At 45.6% G+C, this 26,795-nt stretch overlaps 1 protein-coding gene and 1 non-coding gene across 2 annotated transcripts; both read right to left on the reverse strand.

Annotated features, from left to right (window-relative positions):
• Positions 1 to 7,828: 7,828 nt before the first annotated feature.
• LOC100976955 (uncharacterized) lies at positions 7,829 to 25,523 on the reverse strand. The gene is made up of 2 exons (XM_063603828.1): positions 25,295 to 25,523; positions 7,829 to 8,373 (listed from the first exon to the last, which is right to left on the reverse strand). The coding sequence occupies exons 1-2, from the start codon at positions 25,521 to 25,523 to the stop codon at positions 7,937 to 7,939; spliced, it is 666 nt and encodes a 221-aa protein (XP_063459898.1). The 3' UTR covers positions 7,829 to 7,936.
• LOC112438290 (U6 spliceosomal RNA) lies at positions 17,107 to 17,213 on the reverse strand. The gene has a single exon (XR_003026746.1). It is a non-coding gene; the product is annotated as a U6 spliceosomal RNA (small nuclear RNA).
• Positions 25,524 to 26,795: the final 1,272 nt, after the last annotated feature.

Here is a 26,795-nt window from a genome sequence, read left to right on the forward strand (position 1 = left end):
GGAGTCTTGTTCTGTCACCCAGGCTGGAGTGCAGTGGCACAATCTTGGCTCACTGCAACTTCTGCCTCCCGTGTTCAAGCGATTCTCTAGCCTCAGCCACCTGAGTAGCTGGGATTACAGGAGCATGCCTCCATGCCTGGCTAATTTTTGTATTTTTATAGAGATGGGGGTTTTGCCATGTTGGCCAGACTGGTCTCGAATGCCTAACCTCAGGTGATCCTCTCACCTCGGTCTCCCAAAGTGCTGGGATTTCAGGCATAAACCACTGTGCCCAGTCCCTCTTCCTTTAAGAACACCAGTCAGATTGGATTTAGGGCCCATGTGAATTCAATATGACCTCTTCTTAGTTTCATTACATCTGCAAAGACCCTATTTCCAAATAAAATCAGTCATAGGCTCCAGGTGAACAGGAGTCTTGGGAAATCCTATTCAACTTAGTACTGACTGCTAGGGTCAGGTCAAAAGAACAAAAAGAAGCTCACCCAGCTCACCTCTCCTGGGCAGCATTCCATGGCCCAGATTGTGCCCACCATCCTGATTTACCTATCCTGTGTCTCATTTTCTTAAACCCCTGTTTCCTGCTAGTTTATCTGATAGATGATATCAAATCCATTAATGTTGGTAATGGTTGAACAGGAGCTGTTTAGACATGGTCCACTTACATCTTCACAAATGTATTTTAAGCCATGACTGAGAGAAGGAAATCACGAAGCAATATCTGGCACTCAGCAGACATGGTGGACCTCGCTGTTATGTAGGAAGCTCAATGCTCTGACAAAAAGAGGCCTCTCTTGGTTCTTGCCCTAAGAATGAGGTCCTGATGATCACCCTGCTGGGTGCAGATTACTTGCTCTAGTTGGATCTTACCCATACCTCTCTCGATTTCTTTTATCCTCTGGAGGTTGAGCTCAGTTACCTAAGAGCTTGCAGTCACATGTTAGCTGCTGAGCACTGTTCAGCCCAGGGTGAAGGGGAAAAGGACATGGAGTCCACCTTCTGAAGGATTTTTCAGGTTAGAGGCTCTGAGTCCTAAGTTTTGAATCTGCTTATTAACACAGTGGGTCTCATCACTCCACTCAAGGCCAGTCTGGGCCCAGGGTTCAAAGTCATGGTTGTGTGAGGAGAACTCATTGCACACCACAATTTCTGTATTGTGCTTCAAAGAAAGGAGAGCAAAGGCATCTGGGCATCTGGTGTTGGAAAAATGGCCTGTATTTTCTTTTTCTTTTCTTTTTTTTTTTTGAGACGGAATCTTGCTCTGTCGCCTAGGCTGGAGTGCAGTGGCATGACTTCGGCTCACTGCAACCTCTGCCCCCCGGGTTCCAGTGAGTCTCCTGCCTCAGCTTCACAAGTAGCTGGGATTACAGGTGCCCACCACCACGCCTGGCTAATTTTTTGTATTTTTAGTAGAGACAGGGTTTTGCCGTGTTGGCCAGGCTGGTCTTGAACTCCTGACCTCAGGTGATTCGCCTGCCTTGGCCTCCCAAAGTGTTGGGATTACAGGCATGAGCCACCATACCCGGCCTGTATTTTCTCTACTCCCTCTTTGGCGTTCAGCCTTAGTTCTCTCAGCCTCAATGTGCACGGAGCTTGGCTCCTCAGCACCCGCAGGTCCTGACAGACCCTCCTGTCAATGGGCTAGAAGGCATGTCCAGCCAGGGAGCCCTGATCTGGGAGCAGTGAACGCTCCCATTCCAGCTCCAGCCTTTCACTAAGCAAACAAAGCAAACAACCCACTTTCAGTCCCCAAAAGTCATCTTTGGCCTCTGTTAAAAAAAAAAAAAAAAAAGCGTGTTAGAGTATTTGTCCCCTAGGGGTGACCTATTTGTGTCACAAGATTTTCAGTGATGACTTCTTCTCTTCCTCCTTGTTCCCTGAAGATGCCCAAGAGGCAGGCATGGACTTATTATGGGCACAAATCCTTTACATAATAGGACTTTTATTTTCAGATCCCTAGTGACCCTCAGAGTACCCATGATCCCTCTGAAATTGTATGGGCATTTGAAAAATATCTTTTTTTTCCCCCATTGGAGAGTTTGGCTATGGCTTTAATCAGATTCTTTTTGTGTTTGTCAGACAAGAAAAAAAAAAAACAGTCAGTAAAAACAAAAACACTGTCCTTTTATTATCCCTGCAAGATAAAACATAATCTCCTTTTCACTTTCTGATACCTTCTTCACAATTTTATTTAGAAATAATTTTAATATTTCCAACTGTTAAAATAACCCAGCCAGGCATGGTGGTGTGTGCCTAGAGTCCCAGCTACTCTGGAGGCTGAGGCAGGAGGATCACTTGAGCCTGGGAGGTCAAGGCTGTAGTAAGCCGTGATAGCACCACTGCACTCCAGCCTGGGCAATAGAGTAAGACCCGGTCTCAAAAACAAAAACAAGCACACAAACAAAAACCCTTGTAAACTTATAAATATTTGTCCAGGGCTTTTGAGTATCCAAAGATCTCAATCTCCTTTAGCTTTCAGAGACCCTGTGAAGTTACATACTACAATCACCCCATTTTACAGAGGAGGAAATAGGCTCAAGGAGGCAGGTAGGGCCGGGTGTGGTGGCTCATGCCTGTAATCCCAGCATTTTGGGAGGCTGAGGTGGGCAGATCACTTGAGGTCAGGAGTTTGAGACCAGCCTGATCAACATGACAAACCCCATCTCTACTAAAAATACAAAAATCAGCCAGGTGTGGTGGTGCACACCTGTAGTCCCAGCTACTCAGGAGGCTGAGGCAGAAGAATCACTTGAACCTGGGAGGTGGAGGTTGCAGTGAGCCAAGATTGTGCCACTGCACTCCACAGAGTGAGACTCTGTCTCAAAAGAAAAAAAAAAAAAAAAAGGAGGCAAGTAGATGACCCAGGGTGATCTAGAATTCTGATTGAAATCTCTCCCTCTAGAGAAGAAAGCACTTCTCACTCTACGCAGAGCAGAAATAGTACAACAGCCTATCACTTCCTTTGTGCCAAGAGGCTGAGAAATTGTATGCACATTAAAAAATATACATGAAAGAAATAGTTTTTGGATGGGAAAGAAGGGCTTATTTTATTTGTAGACAACTTCTCTAGGCCATGTTACCGAAGTATGTGTGGGGTAGGCGGGTTTGGGGGTTGCTTTCTTGGAAGTGATTGGATCACTGGAACCCAGGAGGCAGAGGTTGCAGATAAAAAAAGCTAGAGTGGAAAAAGACTTGAAAAGAAGGATGTCCCCTTTCCACCAAATCCCAGGAAAGTCTCCTAACATGGCCTGTCTCCTCATTTTCATCTGTAAAGGGTCATGTCTGAAAAGAGTTTTGCAGTGAAGTTCAAACAGCTGCCCACTCACATTTTTCTAGCCCACAGACTGTTTCCCTACCCAACAAACATCGTTCCAATGTCACTGCGATTGCTATCTCTGTGGCAGTAACAATACCCTGAAGACAAATCTTAGTCCAGGAGTTCAGGTTTTTACTAAGTCTCTTACTCATTTGCCTCCCGTGTTTCTTTTTACTTGGCTATTTAACATTCCCAAGCCTTGAGGACAGGGTGCATGAGAATTGTGTAATACTGATTTAAAGCTAATGTTCTATGTTGTTCTCTTTAGTCTGTATCTGTAATCTCTAGGGGCTCTGCCACGTCAGGTGCCCTCTCACAGTCTCCTGAGTCCACAGCGACTTCCTGGCACAGACAGATGCAGCATCAGGGTCCTCAAAACCACCTCCCATTCCCTCCTGTGGCCCGCAAGCTCACCCTTTTCCTGCCTGCCCCGTAGCCTGAGCCTGATGTACAAACACGTGGAATCCATCTTGTTATGTAAGCTTCCTGGTTGCTGAGCTGGGTGACTCAGTGCCGAGATTGTCCCTCACTCTTTCCCAGCCTCGGGCAGCATGCTAGCCCGCACCAGGTCAGCGGCAAACTGGAATGGAAATCTAGGCCTGCTAATGGGGTCCAGCTGAGTGGCCTTCATTTCCCAGTGGAGCCTGGTGAGCCCAGCAAGCCCATGGGAACTGTCCTGGAACTGCTTTAAACTAACCCATGGGTAGAATTCTCCATCTTCCTTGCTCATTTCCTTTTACCTCCCCTTCTCAGCTTTGGCTGAAGATCACAGAAGGTTCACATTCAGCAACCCTTTGCTCTGGGGCTGCCACCTTCTGGGTCCCTGTTATGGAGTGAATGTTTGTGTCGCCCTCCAAATTCGTATGTTAAAGCCCCAACCCGCAATGTGATTGTGTTGGATGGTGGGACCTTTGGGAGGTGATTAGGTTTAGATAAGGTTATGAAGGCAAGGCCCCATGATGGGATTAGTGCCCTCTACGAGGATAAGAGACACAGCCAAAGAGGAAATGTATGGTGACAAGGCAGCTGTCTGCAAGTCAGGAAGAGAGCCCTCACCCGTACCTGACCATGCTGGCCCCTGATCTTGGACTTCTCGCCTCCAGAACTGTGGGAGATAAATGTCTGTTATTAAAGCTGCCCATCCCATATTTTGTTGTAGCAGCCTGAGCAGACTAAGACAGTCCCACTGACCCGAGTCCTCACCTCTGGGTTCTGGCAAGGCTCAGGCAGTGAGTGGTGCTGGTGTAAGAGGATGTGCTCAAAGGTTTTAACTCAATGGGAATACAAATTCTGTCTCCTTGGCTTGAGGTTCTCATCACGCAGTAGGAAATCCATGGGTTGGGGATACTGTCTATAGAGAGGACAGACAGGCTGATTTTGGTCTCTTGCTGTCTCTCATTTCCCTCCCCTGTAGGTATGCGATTGTCTCTCCTCTCCCTTCCAGGACAGGGACAGCATCCTCCTGACTATGGTACTAGGGGCCAGAAGGCCCCAAATTCTAGCACAGGTTCTGCCACTAACCTGGCATTAGGGGTTAGGCAGCTCACTCTTTCTCTCTGTGCCTCAGGGACTCGACTGACTATCATCTGCTTTTGAATTGTTACTTGTTCCATTCATTAATGGAACCAGCTCTTCCTAGTGGTGGAGTGTGGTGCTAAACAAGATGGCAGTAATCCCTGCCCTTATGGAGCCTCCCCGTTCCAGAATGGGGAGATAGTCAACGAGGAAACGGTTAAATAAGATAGCCACCGACTATGATGCAGGCTCTGAGGGAGATAAGCAGAATGTTGAAACAGATTAACTTGGAGGAAGTGATAATTATTTAAGACTCCTTAGGCTAGGCCCAGTGGCTCATGCCTGTAATCCCAGCACTTTGGGATGCCGAGGCGGGCGGATCACCTGAGGTCAGGAGTTCGTCATCAGCCTGGCCAACTTGGTGAAATCCTGCCTCTACTAAAAATACAAAAATTAGTCTGGCGTGGTGGTGGGCATCTGTAAGCCCAGCACTTTGGGATGCCGAGGCGGGCAGATCACCTGAGGTCAGGAGTTCGTCATCAGCCTGGCCAACTTGGTGAAATCCTGCCTCTACTAAAAATACAAAAATTAGTCTGGCGTGGTGGTGGGCATCTGTAAGCCCAGCTACTCGGGAGGTTGAGGCAGGATAATCACTTGAACCTGGGAGGCAGTGAGCTGAGATTGTATCACTGCACTCCAGCCTGGGCAACAGAGTGAGACTCCATCTCAAAAAATAAAAATAATAATAATAATAAAAGCTTCCTTCTGCAAGCTGAGAAAGCACCAGCCCAACAAACAGGGAAGAGCTTTCCAGGCAGAATTATGAGCTAATAGAAGCAAAAATGCTTGAAAAATTATACAGTGCAACACAGTTAGTAAGCTTAATCTAAGTAAAAGTGCCTTCATTCTCTGCAGCTTTGTCTCATCCTTTGATTACAGCCTAGAATTGGCACAGCTGCCTAGCACCTGGAAAACAGTGTTAGGGACCATGAAATCACACAAGAGGCCAACGCTAAGGCTCTTGCTGGGCACGTGTGGTGGAAAGGTGGGTGGACTAAGTGTTCTGTTCTCTTTGAGGACCTGACGATCCAATCTATACAGAGAAACCCTTTACCTCTCACAGTCCCGCATACCCAACTGCTTCAGTCCTTTGTTAATCCTTCTTTCAACATTCAACTGCCGTTTATGGAGCATCTGCCAAGAGATAGGGATCCTCCCCTGCTCTGAGCAGGAACTCAGGAAGTGATACCCTCCTCCCCATGTCACAGTCCAGGCAGAGGCTACTCCCCCAGCTTGTTCAAATTTAGGTCCACGTTGGCTATGGTCCACTTTGCTTGCTGTTTTGCTCTCCAGCTAGATCTCTTTGGGGAGCCAGAGGGGTCATCTAGGGATCACAATGTTTAGCACGCATGTTCTCTCTCTGGACAAATGTCTGCAGGCGTGTGTGGTGTGGACACACAGTGAATCTCCCTCAGGGAATCCCAGTAGCAAACTTCACTGACTGACCAACTGAGGAAATCCCGCAAGGTTGGGCCCAGTGCTGATCTCTGGGCACATTTTCTTAGTGACAAGGGCACTGGACAGAGTCCATAATATCAGGTTTCCACTTGCTAAGCATGAAGCCTGATCTGCAGTTTTACATGTCTTAGTTGTGCTGCCCCTTCGGCTCTGACATGCTATAGCTGTGTGACTTTAGGGGGACAGTGGTTTTCTTTCTTTTCTTTTCTTTTCTTTTTTTTTTTTTTTTTGAGACTGAGTTTCGCTCTATCGCCCAGGCTGGAGTGCAGTGGAGCTATCTCGGCTCACTGCAACCTCTGCCTCCTGGGCTCAAACAATTCTCGTGTCTCAGCCTCCTGAGTAGCTGGGATTACAGACATCTGCCACCACGCCCAGCTAATTTTCGTATTTCTGTAAAGACGGGGTTTCACCATGTTGGCCAGGCTGGTCTCAAATTTCTGACTTCAGACCATCTGCCCCCCTTGGCCTCCCAAAGTGCTGGGATTACAGGCGTGAGCCACTGTGCCCGGCCAGGACAGTGGCTTTCAAATTTCAGTGGGCATCAGAATTTCTTAAGAGCTTGTGAAAATGCAGATTCTTGAACCTGCTGAATAAGCAGCTCATTGGATGGGGTGTGTGGGAATCTGCATCTTCCAGACTAATTTATTCCTACTCTCTGGCCTGTCTCTCATCCTCCAATACCTTCGACCCTTTCTCATCTCAGGGGCTTTGACACTGCTGTTCTTCCCATCTGAATGCCTTTTCTCCCGCTCCTTAAAAGGATGGCTCGTTCTGCTTCTTCAGGTCTCAGCTCAGATGTCACCTCCTCTGAGAAGCTCTCATGGACTTCTCTATTTAAATTGTCCTCCCTCATTCATTTTGCCTACCACCCTAACTTTAACAATCTCATTTCGGTGTTTGTTTATTGTTTAGTTCCTTTGGTTAAGGACCTTGTTTGTCTTGAACACTACTCTAGCCTCAGTCTTCAGCAAATATTTGCAGAATGAATAAATGAAAATGTAAAAGAGGATTCCTCAAGGCCAGGGGCTCTCAAGCTTTAACATGCAACAGAATCACCTGGAAGGCTTTTTAAAACAAGATTGCTCAGTCTTTGTTCCCAGAGTTTCAGATTCTTCTTATCTGGGAGTAGGGCAGTTCTAACAAGTTTCCAGGTGCTGCTGATGCTTCTTGTCTGGGAAATGCACTTTGAGAGCCACTGCATAAAATTAAAACCCCATCTGTATCCCATTAAAGTATATCCACTGCTAAGTTGTAGAGAGAAGTTGTAGAGAGGAGTCCGAGAGGAGGAAGTTCAAATGAGTTGGTCTCAAAGGTACTTGGAAAAAGTAACGGGCTCCAGGACAATGCTAAGGTCTCTTTCCTCTTGGAGATCTTGGGTTTCTGAGATAAAAGACTGCTCCCCGACACTTTTTTTTTTGGCTCTTTTCAGTTTATTGCATGAAGGAGTTACACTAGTCCAAGTTAAGAGCAGACCCCAAACGGTTACATTACATAAGCTGTGGAGGTTTTCCAAGTTGTGACAAGGGACAGAAGGGAAATTCTACTCAGTGCAAGGAAATCCTCACTTAAGCTTCAGTGAGCCACAGGCACTTAAAACCCATGAACCTTCAGCTGATCGTCCTTAGCCAGTCCAAGCTCTACGAGGAACTGGCATATGTTATTGCATTGGTCACCCTGAGGCTGAATTACTTCTCCATACTCTGGATGCTCAATTACAGTACCATTGCAGGCAAAATTCTTAAATGCCTTCACTAGTTTCTTTTTATCATAATCATCAGCAATCCCTTGGACAGTAGTAAGGGTCTTCCTGCCATTTCTCTGTTGAATTCTTATATGGATATAATCCTCAGTGCCAGCAGGAAGCAGGTCATCACCCTTACTTGCATCAGCAAAGGGGTCAAAAGAGTGGAGGTTCTGGATAGCGAACTTACAATACGATTCCTTTTCCTCGGTGGAAACGGCCTGCGGAAGGCAGCGGTGGCGGGAGAAGGCAGGCAGCTGGGACGGAATGTCAGGAAGCGAGGGGGCTCAAAAGGGAGGCTGCTGAGTCCTCGGTGGTGGCTCAGTGACTGGACCCCCTGCTTTTTTTTTTTTTTTCTTGTAGAGATGAGATCTCATTATGTTGCCCAGACTGGTCTCGAACTCCTGGCCTCAAGCAATCCTTCTGCCTGGGCCTCCCAACATGTTGAGATTATAGGTGTGAGCCACCACATCCAGCTCAAAGGCTGCTTTTCTGATGAGGAAGTTGTGGTGGACAAATAAGTCTATTCTTCTTCAGCTACCAGAATAAGAAAAGCTTAGAAAATGATTCTTAGGCTCCCAAACTGAACATCCAACAGATTCTCAAGTTGCTGTGGTGACCTGTGTTTCTAAATCAAGTCCTGCTTCCACAATTCCAAAAGAGTAATTAATAAATCAGAGATTAGGAAATGGGAAAAGAAGAAATTCTTATCCTCATCCAAAGACAGCTTTTCCCAGAGTATATTCTGAAGAGCATTAGTTCCATAATTAACAGCAAGATGAAAGCGTTCCATGGTCCAGTGAAATTCAGTGATACCGAAAGCCGTATCCATTGCTTGGAGGCTCACAGTACATACCTGCAAAGTCTCATAGTCCAGAAATCAGTTTAAGATAGTTAAGCTCCATCCTGGGCAACATAGTGAGACCCTGTCTCTACAAATAATAAAAAATTAGCTGGACATAGTGGTGAGCACCTTCCAGCTACTTGGGAGGCTGAGGCAAGAAGATTGCTTGAGCCCAGGAAGTCGAGGCTTCAGTAAACCATGATCATGCCACAGCACTCAGCTCGGGCAACAGAGTGAGTCCCTCAAAAAGAAAAATGCTGTTAAGCTCCTCCTTCCTTCTTTCCTTCCTTCCTTCTTCTGTCTCTTTCTCTCTCTCTCTTTTTCTCTCTTTCTTTCTTTTTTCTTTCTTTTTTGAGACAGGATCTCACTCTGTCACCCAGGCTGGAGTGCAGTGGTATGATCACAGCTCACTGCAGCCTCAATCTCCCCAGGCTCAGGTGATCCTTCCACCTCAACCTCTGAGTAGTTGAGATTTTTTTTTTATTTTTTGTAGAAACAGGGTCTTGCCATGCTGCCCAGGCTGGTCTCAAACTGCTGGACTCAAGTGATCCACCGCCTTAGCCTCCCAAAGTGTTGGGATTACAGGCGTGAGCCCTAAACTGTCTTTTGATATAAAACCAAAGAGTGTTTTTGCTCATCACATATCCTGAGGCACATATTTAGAGAAGCACTGCCTTTGGGGACCTTTTCTCTTTAATGGGAGAAATTTTGTTTTGTTCTGGATGGAAACTTCATGTAAACATGAAAAACACTCTGATACACATACACACACACACACACTCACACACACTCACACACACACTGCCTTAGTCCCCAGATAGGCAGGAAAGACAATATCCGGAATGACCGTTCCAGTTCTCGTCCCTTCCAGATGTGAAGCTGCCCTGAGGTGTGTGACATGGGATGTTGTCTCTACCTGGGTGGGGACCTGAGGCTGCTCTTTGATTGGGCAGTTAGGGTGAGTGGAGGAGGAAGCTCTGGGGGTGAGTGATAGGCAGCCAGGAAAGTGATGGCTTGGGGAGCAGAGAGTGGAATTTTCCCCTGAAAATCCTTTTGAACTGAAGCGGATTTGAATGTTGCACCCATGGTCACCTAGATCCCAGGGCTAAATGATTTTTCTCTTCATTTTCCAGTAATAATTAACATTGCTGTAGTGATCACAGGCAGTTTGGAGACAGTTTGTCTGGCTGTAGTGATGGAAACAAGAAGGAAACTCCTCCCCGAACCCCTCAGGGAAACTTTCTTTTCTCTTCTGACAGTTGGTGGGAAGAGGGGGACACTGAAACATTCCTTAATTGGCAAGGATTGCTCTGCCTTTTTTTTTTTTTTTTGAGAGGGAGTCTCTCACTGTCGTCCAGGCTGGAGTGCAGTGGCATGATCTCGGCTCACTGCAAGCTCCATTTCCCAGGTTCATGCCATTCTCCTGCCTCAGCCTCCTGAGTAGCTGGGACTACAGGCACCCGCCACCACGCCCGGATAATTTTTTTGTATTTTAAGTAGAGATGGGGTTTCACCGTGTTAGCCAGGATGGTCTCGATCTCCTGACCTGCCTTTTCTTAAAACGCTTTTCAGCCAAGCATAGTGGCTCACACCTGTAATCCCAGCACTTTGGGAGGCCAAGGCGAGTGGATCACCTGAGGTCAAGAGTTCAAGAACAGCCTGGCCAACATGGTGAAACACCATCTCTACTAAAAATACAAAAATCAGCTGGGCGTGGTGGCGCACATCTGTAAGCCCAACTACTCGGGAAGCTGAGGCAGGAGAATTGCTTGAACCCAGAAGGTGGAGGTTGCAGTGAGCTGAGATCCTGCCACTGTACTCCAGCCTGGGCGATAGAATGAGACTCTGTCTCAAAAAAAAAAAAAAAAAAAAAAAAAAACAGTTTTCAGGATCTTATATTCTTTTAGCAAAACACTCATTTTGGGTAAATGAATGATGTTTTCATTAATCATCCAAGTGACACTCCAGAGGTGGTTTTAGATTAGGAAACAGAGGCTGAGAAGCCAGGAAATCTTTCTGGGGCAGGAGCAGGGAGGAATGTGGTGTCTTGTTTTCTAGCTCACTGGAGACCTCTGAGCCTCCAGGCATGTTGTCAGTGGCATCCTGCATTTCACTTTGAATATACAAGTTGGATTTGATAACCAGGTGAGGTCAGAGTCATGGCCATGGGATAGAATGCCCCTTTTTTTATTTTTATTTTTTTGAGACGGAGTCTTACTCTGTCACCCAGGCTGGAGTGCAGTGCTGCAATCTCGGCTCACTGCAACCTCCGCCTCCCGGGTTCAAGCAATTCTTCTGCCTCAACCTCCCGAGTAGCTGGGACTACAGGCACGTGCCACCATGCCTGGCTAATTTTTGTATTTTCAGTAGACACAAGGTTTCACCATATTGCCCAGTCTGGTCTCCAAGTCCTGACCTTGTGATCCGCCCACCTCGGCCTCCCAAAATGCTGGGATTACAGGCGTGAGCCACCGCGCCTGGCCTTAGAATGCCTCTTCTACAGCCTCTTGCATTGCAGAGGAGCTGCTTTATTCCTGCCCCAGCAGCTGAGCAACTCTAAAAAGCATGGCTTTGTGTTTTATGGTTTTAATTTTGTTGATTTCTAAAGGCTTTTCTCTCTCTGTCCTTCCTTCTTTTCTCCCAAGGAAAAAGGAAACGATAACAAAATATTAACATACTTGAGAGAGCCATCAGAATCTGCATCTGGGAGTGAAGAGAGGGCTTTCTTTTCCACGAGGCAGTGCATGCCATAGAATGTCCAAACAATGAGGGACCTCAGGGATTATCCTGCTCACCTCTTATAAGAAGGTGGAGGCCCAAAGTTAAGCTCTTGCACAGGACTCTTAATCGCAGCTCCACCTCTTTCTGCTACTCCAGGCTGGAAGGGAGAGAGCATTATTTGTTATGTAATTTCATGAGTTCTGCTGGAGCTCTGACAGGATCTCTGCAGCATGACTTGACATGACACTATTTGGAACCATTAAGCTGGGTTATCTTCTGGTGTGCTGTAAAGCTGGGGTATCTTCTGGTGTGCTGAGGATCTGGCGAGCTTGCTTATATTTGTGGGCTGACTGGCTGAGTAAGAATGAGAGGACTTCGGCCTGCAAAGAAAGGCTGATTATCTATCCTAAAACAGGCTTGATGCTTTTCTTTTTTCTTTTTTATTTTTTGAGAAGGAGTTTCACCCTTGTTGCCCAGGCTGGAGTGCAATGGCGTGATCTCGGCTCACTGCAACCTCTGCCTCCTGGGTTCCAGCAATTCTCCTGCCTCAGCCTCCAGAGTAGCTGGGATTACAGGCATGCGCCACCATGCCTGGCTAATTTTTTTGTATTTTTAGTAGAGATGGGGTTTCACCATGTTGGCCAGGCTGGTCTTGAACTCCTGACCTCAGGTGATGCACCCACCTCGGCCTCCCAAAGTGCTGGGATTACAGGCGTGTGCCACGGCGCCTGGCCAGCTTGATGCTTTTCTGAGCACTCAACCAAATTAGTTCGGAAATGTCTGAGGCTCCTATAATGGAGAAAGAGTGAAACTGAGCAAGGTGTGCAATCACCCCCCTGGTGAAAACCCACCAGATGCTGACATCACCGGAAGCCCCTGTGTAGCTCCAACTCTCAATTCTGTCACTTCTTTACTCCTCCTGAGAGACGGCTGAGTTTAAATTCTGGGTCTCTCTGCCATGCTGTGAAAAATTGTCTTCTGAAGAATGGCCACCATGTAATTCAAGGCCTGCAGCTGCACCAGCACCTACCCATCTAGTTCCTCCTTCAAGGAGTTTCAGATCATTTGATGCTATGGAGCCACTGATGCAGAGTATGGTAATGTCTGTTTTGGATACTTTATTTCTTATTCTGGTGACAGGCTTTTTTTTTTATTATGTAAACTTTTTTTTTCCCCTGATTGGCAATATCATCATTATGTGTCAATCATATTCTTTTTGTTTGTTTGTTTTTGTTTTTGAGACGGAGTCTTGCTCTGTCGCCCAGGCTGGAGGGCAGTGATGTGTTCTTGGCTCACTGAAACCTTTGCCTCCCAGGCTCAAGCGAGTCTTGTGCCTCAGCCTCCCGAGTAGCTGGGACTACAGGTGTGTGCCACCATACCCGGATAATTTTTGTAGAGTGGGGTTTAGCCATGTTGCTGAGGCTGGTCTTCAACTCCTGGGCTCAAGTGATCCGCCCCCACTTGGCTTCCCAAAGTGCTGGGATTAGAGGTGTGAGCCACCACACCTGACCTCACATTCTTAAAATTAATGTGTGTTGACAGTAATTGCCTGTTAGTTGGACCTGTGACTACATTAACAAAAATAATCTTTCATGTAGCATATAGGGGTAGAGTGATAGGGAGGGCAGGAAGAAAAAAAGAAAAAGAAAAAGGATAGAGAGAGAGAGTTCTGTACGTTAAAGAGTGTGTTGCTCTTGGAGTCTCTGAGATCTTGGCCAGGCCCACAACTAATTATGCATGTTGTTTTCTCTGGATCCTCAGCGACAATTTGAGCTATGAATAAGACTTAGAAAGAATAGGACATTGTATTTTCCAGAGCAGAAATATAAATACATGTTTTACAGCCTCAGAGTAATCCCCATAACTGAACTCACACTGTAGAACATAATTTGACACCTCCCTCAGTCATAGCCACTAAGAGTGACCGCCATCAGGAACCTAATGTTACTCAGAAAATAAGGACCATCAAATCCTAGGGTTGGGAGGATCTTGGAGGTCATCTTGTCCCTTTTATGCCTTCTAGCTCTTGAGCAATAAGGGAATCTGGAGCAGTGAGGGATGGGAGGGGCCAGGGGTGGGGAGCCTCTGCCTCTGACTTTGTCTTAAATATTCCAGAAATAAGGATGCATTCTTGGTCACCAAGATGCTATCTATCTGTTCTAGCATTTAGTTTTAGGAAACCCCAGTGCATGGGTAAGAGTGATTAGTACTATCAAGAGCACATCATGTTGTGCCTGGCACCATGCCAAGCACTTACAACACATCTTACCTCATTTACTACAACAGCCCCATGAAGGTAGGCACTTTATTTATAAAGAGAGCAACACATAAAAAGGTGAGTAAGTTACTCTAGACTTAGCAAGTGGCAGAGCTGGGGTTCAAACTAAAGTTTGACTGGTTTCACACCTCAACCTTTTTTTTTTTTTTTGAGATGGGGGTCTGTCTCTATTGCCCTGGCTTGTCTTGAACTCCTGGGTTCAAGTGGTCCTCCTGCCTCAGCCTCCCCAGTAGCTGGAACTATAGGTGCACACCACCATTCCAAGCTCCTGTACCTCCAACTTTTCTGGTATTATTCTGCTCTGCCATTTGCAAGAAAGTCTTACTATTATAAAATGGTTCTTTTTATGTGCTGTATAATTCGTTTTGACTTACAAGCCAAAAGACATTTTCTTTGAAATTAACAAGAAGTTCATAATTAGGGTTGCCAGGCTTGGCAAATAAAAATACAGGGTACCCAGTACAGTCAAATTTCAGATAGACAACAAATTATTTTTTAGTTCGTGTGTCTCAAATATTTTTAGCATAACTATGTCCAAAATATTACATGGGACATACTTAAAACTAAAGAAAAAATTATTCTTTGTTTGATATTCAAATTTCCTGGTCATCCTGTACCTTATCTGACATCTGTATTCACAATGAATGAGACCAAGTTGCTAAATTTAATCCCTTTGTAGGCCACAGTGTTGCTCTGTTCCATGGCTGATGACTCTCTAGTGGGAACCTCTTCATCTAGGGCCTTCTGTAAACCCTTCAGTCCCATCCCTCAGTCCCATCCCTCAGTGTCTTTCTTTTTTCTTTCTTTCTTTTTTTTTTTTTGTTCTGAGCCCTTTGTGTATTCCAGATTCTACTACTTCATTGGTTATGTGTGTGGCAAGTATCTTCTCCCAGTTTGTGTCTAGCCTTTTCATTTTCTTTTCTTTTTTTTTTTTCTTTCTTTCAGCATCTGATATGGTTTGGCTGTGCCCTCACCCAATTCTCATCTTGAATTCCCACCTGTTGTGGGAGGGACCTGGTGGGAGATAATTGAATCATGGGTGGGCGGGGGGGTCTTTCCCTTGCTGTTCTTGTGATAGTGAATAAATCTCACGAGATCTGATGGTTTTAAAAAGGGGAGTTTCTCTGCACAAGCTCTCTTCTCTTGTCTACCACCATGTGAGATATGCCTTCCACCTTCCACCATGATGGTGAGGCCTCCCCAGCCACGTGGAACTGTAAGTCCAATAAACCTCTTTCTTTTGTAAATTGCCCAGTCCCGGGTATGTCTTTATTAGCGGGGTAAAACGAACTAATAGAGCATCCAAAATGTTTTTAATAAGAGAGTAGGATCAGGGTTCGTTTTTATAGTGCGGCTGGCCCATGGGGCCCTGGCACAGTGAAAATTTCGGCCCTTGGAACCCACGTAGGATTTGGTGTAGCTGTGTGGGGTTCCCGGGGTAAATACCAGTGTCCCTATGGGCCCTTTCGAGGGCCAAAAAGCAAGATGGTGCCACAGCTCTTGCGGGAGTCCAGGGCCAGCTACTCAAAGGTACGGATCTTGCCCCAGCCGTGGGGATGCGGCTGGGCCCTGGCCGCTCACACGCAGTGCGAGGCTTTACTCTGGGCACCTCCTGAACCCACACAACCGCAGCTGTGGGCCTGAAACCACAGCCGTTTTGTTTTCCGGGCCTGGAAGCTTCATTTTCCGGCCAGGATCAGAGGTGGCTGGTTGGTGCGATTCACAAAAAGCCTCTTCAGTATAACCTGGCTGAAGGTGGACAGCTTGACCAACAGCCGTAGGTAGATGTCCAGCTCTTGGGCTCCCTGCACCCAGCCTTTCTGTCCTTGCTGTGGTGGATGTTGACTCCCACGATGGCGCCTCCTGCTCCACCAGGTCGGGAAGGAGCCATTTCACTTTCTTTACGGGATCTTTTGATAAATACATATTCTTCAATTAAGGATAGTCAAATTAATCAGTGTTTTCCTTTATTATCTATGTATTTATTTTGAGACGGGCTCTGGCTTTGTTGCCTAGCTTGGAATCCAGGGGCACGATATCACCTCACTCTAGCCTCCACCTCCCAGGTTCAAACAATCCTCCCACCTCAGCCTCCTGAGTAGCTGGGACCATAGGTGCGCATCACCATGCCCAGCTAATTTTTTGTGTTTTGTAGATACGGGGTCTTCCTACATTGCCCAGGCTGGTCTTGAACTCCTGGCCTCAAGCAAATGTTTTCCTTTATAGTTAGTACTTTTGTGTCTTGTTTAAGAAACTTGGCCGGGCATGGTGGCTCACACCCTGTAATCCCAGCACTTTGGGAGGCTGAGGTGGGCAGATCACTTGAGGCCAGGAGTTAAAGACCAGCCTGACCAACATAGTGAAACCCTGTCTCTACTAAAAACACAAAAAAATTAGCTGGGCGTGGTGGCGCACACCTGTAATCCCAGCTACTCAGGAGGCTGAGGCATGATAATCGATTGCATCTGGGAGGCAGAAGTGGTAGTGAGCCAAGATCATGCCACTGCACTCCAGCCTGGGTGACAGAGTGAGACCCTACCTCAACAAAAACAAATTTTTTTCCCTACTCTGTGAATATAGACGTGTTCTCTTATTTCATTATTATTTATTTTATTTTTTTTACTTTTTATATTTAAGTCTTTTTTTTTTTTTTTTTTTTTTTGAGACAGAGTCTTACTCTGTTGCCCAGGCTGGAGTGCAGTGGCATGATTTTGGCTCATTGCAACCTCCGCCTCCCAGGTTCAAGTGATTCTCCTGCCTCAACCTCCTGAGTAGCTGGGATTACAGGCACCTGCTACCACACCCAGCTACTTTTTTTGTATTCTTAGTAAAGGTGGGGTTTTACCATGTTGGCCAGGCTGGTTTCGAATTCCTGACCTCAGGTGATCCACCCGCCTCAGTCACCCAAAGTGCTGGAATTACAGGCGTGAGCCACTGAGCCTGGCCATATTTAAGTCTTTAATCTGCCTAGTATTTCTGCTTGTGTGCAGTATGTTGGTGGGTCCTCCATTGTCCCAGCACTATTTATGAGTGATCCATCTTTCCTTGATGATCAACAATTTTTAAAAAAATCTTTAAAAAAATATGGAATGCTGAGTTTACAATGAACTGTGATTGTGACACTGCACTCCAGCCTGAACAACAGAGCGAGACTGTCTCTTAAAAAAAAAAGAAAAAGAAAGAAAGAACTCTTCACGAATTGGTGTGCCATCCTGGTGAAGGGGCCATGCTAATAGTCTCTGTATAGTTCCAATTTTAGTATATGTGCTGCTGAAGTGAGCACTAATCAAAAATTTTAATATTTCTTTCTGTGACTATTCCCACTGCTGGACTATGAGCTACTTTTATCTCTATATTACTAGAGTCTAGCATATAGGATTTGTCTCTGAGAGTGGGCTAAATAATTGTTGAACTGTGGTTTTTTTTTTTTTTTTTTTTTTTTTGAGATGGAGTCTCGTTCTGTCGCCCAGGCTGGAGTGTAGTGGTGTAATCTTGGCTCACTGAAAGCTCTGCCTCCCAGGTTCAAGTGATTCTCATGCCTCAGCCTTCCGAGTAGCTAGGATTACAGGCATGCACCACCATGCCTGGCTAACTTTTGTATTTTTAGTAGAGATGGAGTTTCACCGTGTTGACCAGGCTGGTCTTGAACTCCTGACCTCAGGTGATCCGCCTGCCTCAGCCTGCCAAAGTGCTGGTATTACAGGTGTGAGCCACTGTACCTGGCCTGAACTATGTTCTTAATCCTGGGCACCATCTTGCAAAAATCTGGTAATATAAGTTAAGTAGCGGCTTAAGCAAAGGAAGATTTCTGCTCATGAAGAATTTTATCTAAAGTAGCTGTTGAATTTACTAAATGAGTTGCTGAGTCTTGTTATTGGAATAATAATTGTATTAGTTCTAGAATAGCTATAAAGAAATACTTGAGACTGGGCTGGACGCGGTGGCTTACACCTGTAATCCCAGTACTTTGGGAGGCTGAGGTGGGCGGATCACCTGAGGTCAGGAGTTCGAGACCAGCCTGATGAACATGGCAAAACCCCATCTCTACTAAAAATACAAAAATTAGCCGGGCATGGTGGCAGGCGCCTGTAATCCCAACTACTCGGGAGGCTGAGGCAGGAGAATTGCTTGAACCCGGGAGGTGGAGGTTGCAGTGAGCCAAGATCATGCCATTGCACTCCAGCGTGGGTGACAGAGCAATACTCTGTCACAAACAAACAAACAAACACCTGAGACTGGGTAATTTATAAAGAAAAGAGGTTTAGTTGGCTTAGGGTTCTGCTGGCTGTACAGAAAGTGTAGAGGCTGCTTCTGGGGAGGCCTCAGGGAACTTATAATCATGGCAGAAGGCAAAGGGAAAGCAGGCATGTCTTACATGGCTAGAGCAGGAGGAAGAGAGAGTAGGCCGGGGATGCCACACACCTTTAAACAAACAGATTTCAGGATACCTCACTCACTATCACCAGAACAGCTTCCAAGGGGATGGTGCTAAACCATTCATGAAAAACTGCCCCCATGTCCCAATCACCTCCCACCAGGCCCCATCTCCAACACTGGGGATTACAATTGAACATGAGATTTGGGTGGGAAATACAGATTCAAACCATATCAATAATAATATTTCAATAATAATTCAATGATACCTTTCACTGAGATTTGACCAAGGCCAGGTGAGGCTTTACTCACATCCTCACTTTTCATCCTCAGACGACACAGTCAGGAAGAAAATGTCAGCATCCCTATTCACAGAGGAAGAAGCTATGGCTCAGGGTCACCTGGTGTTCTGGAGGTCACACAGAGCAGGATGCAGGCTGGGACTATGAGCAGCTCTGTAATGACAGCTCAGAAAGCCTCTAACACAAACTTGACCTCATTCTGCCTCTTTAGCATCACCAGACGCCTAGAAATAGGGCACAGCTCTCCAGCTAGGACATTTCTATACAGGACCTGTAGTATCTATACAAAAGGGATCCTAGGTGAGAGTCTACATGTAAAAGTTAGTGGGGCTTACATTTTGGCCCAACTCCAGAAGAAACTTTCTAAACTAGAATTGTTTGAAGTGGAACCACTCCCAGCAGTGTTAGGAGCTTTGCACCATCCAGCTGGACTGTGCAACATCCACCAGGCATTGGAACAGGTCCTGACAGAGTAGTACCCACTTTCCACAGATCTCATTTCCAGGTCTCCATTCTCCCATTGTCCTGAGGTCCCCATTTCTCTCAGAGCTTCTGTATCTTGAGTATTCGATAAACATTGCTCAAACCCCTCTTAGTTGTCAGGTACTGTACCAGGTGCCAGGGGTGCAGACATGGATAAAAGAGAGTTATCCTCAGGATGGTCCACTGAGGCAGAGAGATTCATTAACATTATTTTATTATAATCTGGCAAATGTTAAGATGTGCACTGGCTCCTATAGGATCCCAGAGAAGGGCCCCGGTCCTAACAGGAGGATGTCTGGAAAAGATGCCTTTTGAGATGAATGCCTCTGGAAGGATGAGGAGATGTAAGTCAGGCAAAGAAAGGCCATAGTGATGGGGCTGGGGGTGATGGAGAACCCTTGCCACTCTAAGAACCAAAGAGTAGTGACTGGACGCAGCGGTTCATGCCTGTAATCCCAGCACTTTGGGAGGCTGAGGTGGGCAGATCACCTGAGGTCAAGAGTTCGAGATCAGCCTGGCCAACACGATGAAACCCTGTCTCTACTAAAAATACAAAAATAAGCCGGGCGTGGTGGTGGGTGCCTGTAATTCCAGCTACTCGGGAGGCTGAGACAGGAGAATCACTTGAACCTCAGAGGTGGAGGTTGGAGTGAGCCAAGATCGTGCCACTGCACTCCAGCCTGGGCAACAAGAGTGAAACTCCATCTCAAAAAAAAAAAAAAAAAAAAAAAAGAACAAAAAAACAGAACCAATGAGCATCTTTGAATCCCAGCATAGACTGCTTCCCTATCCCTCAGCTTTTCCCCTTTCCCTTCTCCCTGGGACTTTTCCCAATCTTTTCCCGGGATAGAAAGCCTTGGAGTTCTCCCATTACCTGTAATTCTTACCTGTCTCCAGAAAGTCATTTATCTCTTGACCTCTGTTTTATTTTATTTATTATTAATTTCTTTTTTTGTTTTGTTTTGTTTTTTAAACTGAGTCTCGCATTGTTGCCCAGGCTGGAAGTAGAGTGGCGTGATCTTGGCTCACTGCAACCTCTACCTCCTGGGTTCAAGCGATCCTGCCTCAGCGTCCCTAGTAGCTGGGACTATAGGCGTGTGCCACCACGCCTGGCTAATTTTTGTATTTTTAGTAGAGATGGGGTTTTACTATGTTGGCCAGGCTGGTCTTGAACTCCTGACCTCAGGTGATCTGCCGGCCTTGGCCTCCCAAAGTGCTGGGATTACAGGCATGAGCCACCATGCCCCACCTTGACCTCTGTTTTAATTCTGATTATGTGCTGGAGTCTAAAAGTTCATTGTAAGGCAAACTCTCAGAGATAGTAACTCAGGAAAGGAGTGGAGAAGGCTCCAGACCCAGCATCTGCAGTGTACACTGGCCTGCGGGGAGAAGAGTGAGTGAACTGTGTGCATGGTGCACAGCACCACTTGAGGCCCAGAAACCCCTTGGCTGCCTAAACACCACTTAGCTCCTCCCTGGTGGCAACCAGGTGTGTGGAAAGAGCTTCCACTCCAGAAAGACCTGGAGTTAAATTCTGGCCCCATTTCCTAGCTTCTCCGCAGAAAGTGACTTGACTTGTCTGAGTCTCAGTTTTCTTATCTGTAAAATTGGTAGGAAATAAGTGCCCTTCAGGGTTGCTCTAGAATTAAACAAGATGGCCCATGGAAAGAACTGCCGGGGAGGTGCCCAATCAATGTCGCTTTCGTCTAGATTTCTTTATGTGAAAGAACTGACTAGAAGAAAATACCCCACGGCAATCAATACTTTTTCCCAAAGCATTAGAATAAATGTAGAAATTTTGCACTTAAAGTCTTATTTGTGGTGGCCAGGCGCAATGGCTCACGCCTGTAATCCCAGCACTTTAGGAGGCTGATGCGGGCGGACTACTTGAGGTCAGGAGTTCAAGACCAGCCTGGCCAACATGGTGACACCCCATTTCTACCAAAAACACCTGTAATCCCAGCTACTGAGGACGCTGAGGCAGGAGAATCACTTGAACCCGAGAGGCAGAGGTTGCAGTGAGCCAAGATTGCACCATTGCACTCCAGCCTGGGCAACAGAGTGAGACGCCATCTCAAATAATAAAATAAAATCTTATTTGTGGAAAACGTAAGCCTAGGGATATTCCTAGGGTCAGAGAGTGGGCAGATTTAAAATTTTTTTAAAAAGCTTTAATATTTTATACAGATGGAATCACACTATGTTGCCCAGGCTGGTCTTAAACTCCTGGCGTCAGGTGATCCTCCCACTTTGGCCTCCCAAAGTGCTGGGATTACAGGCGTGAGCCACCATGCCTGACCCAAAGAGTGGGTGGATTTTGGAGGCAACTGGACTTGAGGATCTTTTTCCAGCAAATACTAGAACAGATCATCTGAGAGATGAATGTTGGCCCTCATCCCACTACACCTTCTGAGGGATATTCTGCAAGCACCCACATGTCTGACTCTGTCTCACAGTCCTTATATTATTGAGAGTCCTTTCTGTTATCTTACTTAAAGTTTCTTGTGCTTCAGCATAAGTCATGCTCTCTTTTCATAGCAAGGGAGCACTGCTACAAAATGGACATTTTAACTACATAGCAACATCCTGTTTCATCTGAAGCTCTGTCGCTCCTTCATTTGCCTGGTTTACAAGTTATGATACTGTAATGTGGAATGCTGGGCCTAGGCCAGACCTCTTCATTCACATGAGGAAACTGAGGCTCAGAGAAGTCCATTACCTAGCTATGATTCTACAGCCAGTATGGCACAAGAGCTGAGTTAGAACTCAAGTTTTCTGAGTCCCAAATTTAGAGTTTTTTTCTCTTCCCTTTCACTGAAGGGCTCCTTTTACTGGTCACATGTCTGGAATGACCCAGGCCCTTTCATATGTCTCTAAGAGCCAGTGTCAGATGTTTTATCCTGGGAGTCAGAAGACCCAAAAGTCCCAGTCTTAAGCCTCTTCAGAATTGCTCCTCTGGGCTGGGCGTGGTGGCTCATGCCTGTAATCCTATTTTGGTAAGTCAAGGCTGGGGGATTGCTTGAAGCCAGGACTTTGAGACAAGCCTGGGCAACAGAGGGAAACCCAGTCTCTACCAAAAAAAAAAAAAAAAGGATTTTTTCCAAGGAGAATGACAGCAGAGCTTTTGTTTATGTGCTTTTTAGGGATACCAGATACCATTGGTGAAGCAGGAATGTCTTTTGCAAACTGGGACCTTTGCATGAGAAGATTCAATTAGAGATAGATAGATAGATAGATATAAAAATGTAATAATATGTATTGTAATTATATATGTATAAATTATGTAATATAATAACATATTTTATATTTTTGAATATATGTATTTTGGGGATAAGGTAAGAATCATAACTTCCACCGATTTTTTTTTTTTTTGAGATGGAGTCTCCCTCTGTCGGCCAGGTTGGAGTACAGTGGCACAATCTCAGCTCACTGCAACCTCCACCTCCCGGGTTCAAGCGGTTCTCCTGCCTCAGCCTCTCGAGTAGCTGGAATTACAGGTGCCTGCCACCATGCCCAGCTAATTTTTGTATTTTTAATAGAGACAGTGTTTCACCATGTTGGTCAGGCTGGCCTTGAACTGCTGACCTCAGGTGATCCACCTGCCTTGGCCTCCCAAAGTGCTGGGATAACAGGCATGAGCCACCGTGCCCAGCCACTTCCACTGATTTTTTAAAAAGGGGTCTAGGACGTGAAAAAGTCTGAATCATTCATTCATTATTCATTCATTCAACAATTTTTTTTTGAATGCTTATTTTATGGAAGGCACTCTACTAGGGCCAGGTAATGTAATGGAAATATGGAAATAAAATACACATGTTCCTACCCTCATAGCACTTACATTCTAGTGAGAGAACTAAATGATAAACAATAAACAAATAACACACAAAATGTCACCTTAGGACAGACTGCAAAAAAAAAATAAGCTAAGAATTACTGATCTGACTATACTTTGTATTTCTCTCTGGATTTTATATTTTTCACTTTCCTTCTGAGAAAGTCAAATTTCGCTAAAAACATACCCAATTTAACTTTTCAGTTATAATTTAAAGGATAGTTAAGTCTCTAAGTCCTCCAAACCTCCACTTCAATGGTTTTGTTTGTTTGTTTGTTTGTTTTGAGACAGAGTCTCATTCTGTTGCCCAGGCTGGAGTGCAGTGGCATCATGTCGGCTCACTGCAACCTCCGTCTCCTGGGTTCAAGCAATTCTCCTGCCTCAGCCTCACAAATAGCTGGGATTACAGGCACCCACCACGATGCCCAGCTAATTTTTATATTTTTAGTAGAGATGGGGGTTTCACCATGTTGGCCAGGCTGGTCTTGAACTCCTGACCTCAGGTGATCTGCCCACCTCTGCCTCCCAAAGTGTTGGAATTACAGGCGTGAGCCGCCACACCTGGCAATGGGGTTGTTTTATCCACCAGGCTATTGAATAGATGAATGCTGCTTTCCTCCCTGCCTTGCAGGCAGGCAGGCAGGATCATTCCAGGTCTCTAGAAATGACAGGTCTGTTTGCCCAGCATGAGCAATGTGGTTTCCCATTGCAGAATCTCCCTCCCTGTAGATTGCAGCTGCTGCTCGTGCAAGACTGAATGATCTGAAAGACTCAGAAAAACAGACCACCAAGATGTACCAGTGAATTTTTAAGATTTGTGAACTGTCAGGATATTGTTCAAAATTGTATCAGAGATTAAATCTTTGCTTATTGCTAAGTGAATTTTTCATATGTGCATATCTGTTTTATTCAAATGCAAGTGATTTACACAAACCCCCATCTGCAATCCTTAAGACACTCACAGAATGATGCAGTGTTAGGTAACTAGAATTGTGTCTATTTTTTTGTTGTTGTTGCCTCCCCTGCCATACCTTTTTTTTGAGACGGAGTCTGTCTGTCACCAGGTTGGAGTGCAGTGGTGCAATCTCGGCTCACTGCAGCCCCTGCCATCCAGGTTCTACAGGTTCTCGTGCCTCAGCCTCCCGAGTAGCTGGAACTATAGGCACACACCACCATGCCTGGCTAATTTTTGTATTTTTAGTAGAGATGGTGTTTCACCATGTTGGCAGGCTGTTCTCGAACTCGTGACCTCAAGTGATCCATTCGCCTCAGCCTCCCAAAGTGCTGGGATTACAGGTGTGAGCCACTGCACCTGGCCATCGTACCTGTTTTCGAACTGGTTGTTCTAAATTCATCTATGTGAGTGGGCAGTAAAAAGAAGGGGTGACCTGTCAAAAGTCTTACAACTCAAAGAAAACAAAAAATAAATAAAACAAAGAAAATAAAGTCCTACAACTCAATGGCAAAGGTGAAATTCAAATCTAAGACATGATTACTAGATCTCTGCTCTCCAGGCACGAGATTAGATCTGACAGCCTGACTCAGATTACACCTGTTATGTGCATACGATATTATCAGAATGCTGTGGGGCTCCAGCCTATTAGAATTTTCTGTTTTAGCTGGGAGTGGAGACTCACGCCCCTCAGCATTTTCGAGGCTGAGGTGGGAGGATCTCTTGAGCCTAGGTAGTCTAGGGTGCAGTGAACTATATGACAGTGCCACTATACTCCAGCTTGGGTGACAGAATGGGACCCAGTCTCTAAAAAAAAAAAATTAAATTTTAAATCAAATTTTCTGTCCGGTGCTGTGGCTGCTCACGCCTGTAATCCCAGCACTTTGGGAGGCCACAGTGACAGGATCGCTTGAGCCCAGGAGTACAAGACCAGCCTGGGCAGCCTAGTGAGACCCCATCTCTCCCCGCCAAAAATAAAATATTTGCTTGGCATGGGAATGTGTAGCTGTAGTCCTAGCTACTTAAGAGGCTGAGGAGGGAGGATCGCTTGAGTCTGGGAGTTCGAGGCTACAGTGAGTTGTGATCACACCACTGCACTCTAGCCTGGGCGACAGAGTGAGATCCTGTCTCTTTGGTTTGTTGTTATTGTTGTTGTTTTCTTTTGAGACAGAGTCTCTTTGTCAACACTGTCTCTTAAAAAAAATTTTTTTTCTTGTCCTTACTAGTTTTAGGGAAGGTGTCATGCCATTGACTGAAAGGCCAGTTCTGATTTAGAAAAAAATAAACCTTTTCAATTAAATATGAAGATGTAGTTGTAACACTTTGGTCCCAAAACACAAGTAAATGACACTTAAAAGATGTTGGTGAAGGGCATGGACATCACTTGGAAAGTGAGTCATGTAAGGTTAGCAATGAGATACCATCAGGTTCCCAGGTGAGTGTCTGAAGTCCCATTGGTTGTCCAAAGAGGGTCTGAATTGGTTTGAACTCAGCTGTTGACTTCTCTTTTTCATAACCTTTCTCCCTACATCCATCTTCACTGAGATTCTCCCTGCCATTTCTTAATATATTGGATTTGATGAGGAGATGACATTCCCTTCCTCTGAGAGTCTCTTTGGAGACAGGCTTCAGGTCATGGTATTCCAGCATTTAGGCTACATGGCAGCCCTCCAGTGAAGGCATTGGAAAGTGTCAGAAAAGGAAATGGGCCTGAACTGGAGAGACAGTCCAGCTTCCTTCCCAAGGAGCCATCGGATATTTATAGAGAGCCAGGCCTAGGATGTATGCCCATTGCTGAGAAGGTTTTGTGGCCCGATCTGGTATACATCAGAGGCTCTATCTTTCCATCTCCTCAGTTCATGAAGTGTTGATTCCTGGCCTAGGAGAGACTGAAAGCCAAACCAAACAGGGGATTTTTCTTCCTTCATAGCTATTGTGAGCCAGCCAATTCCAGGATTTAAGCTCAGGCTTGTTAGGCTTTAGTCTTTCTGGGAAATGCCATCTGTTCAGAGAATGGCTTTCTGGGCAGCACAAGTGCTATTAATTCTATTCTAGTGTAGTTGCTGAATGGCAAGGCTCATATTATCCTTCACCCTGGGGGCAGGGAGAAAGGGTTAGGATCAGGCATTTGCCACCATTAAGTCCACCCTCTTTTTTGTACGGTCTGCCTGTTGCCCCAGTTCACTGCCACACCCTCGCCCCACACATACACAACAGACCTCTCCTTTAGTTTTCAAGCCACTAGGCAATTGAAATGTTTGTGTGAATTTTCACATAAAGTCTAGTCTTTGTGTCAGATGTGCAATAAGGCTCAACATTTGCATAGAGCAAACAAGGAAGTCTTGTTAGGAAATTTGTTCCTTAGGAGCTTATGTCTTAAATTGGACTGGTGCCTTTTGTTGTCACAGTTGTTTTTATAATGACATGCACATAGGTTTGCCTTTCTGAATTCTTATGTTGAATCTACTGTTGGTTGGCACCTGCCACTAGCATAAATTTCTACTCTTTGAATCAGTGGGACAAATTCACATGCCAGTCGAGGCTGATTCACCTGTTTAGGGCTGTGAGTGATTTGAAGAGGACTACCTTCTCAGCACTTCTTTGGCCCAGAGTCACAGGAACCCTCTTCTCAAGAATGTGGTCCTGGTAAGAGAACTTGCAAAATACTTACAGATTTCAGGAGTCCACAGTCCCAGGCAGAAGGAGAAGAGATATATCTGCTGGTTTGAAATCCTGGAGACAAATTTTTGTCCAATGCCCAGGAAAATTGGTTTTCTGACCAAAGACTCAGGGAGACTGGAAACTCTTGGGATGTGGATGACAGAGGAAGGGGTTAGGGATGGAGAAGGGAGTAGAAATCCATGTGTTCGGGACAGAATCAAAGACAGCATTCTTGATTTCTCTCTCCTTCTTACTCTTCAT

This window comes from Pan paniscus, chromosome 1, assembly GCF_029289425.2.
Source record: "Pan paniscus chromosome 1, NHGRI_mPanPan1-v2.0_pri, whole genome shotgun sequence".
NCBI classification, from domain to species: domain Eukaryota; kingdom Metazoa; phylum Chordata; class Mammalia; order Primates; family Hominidae; genus Pan; species Pan paniscus.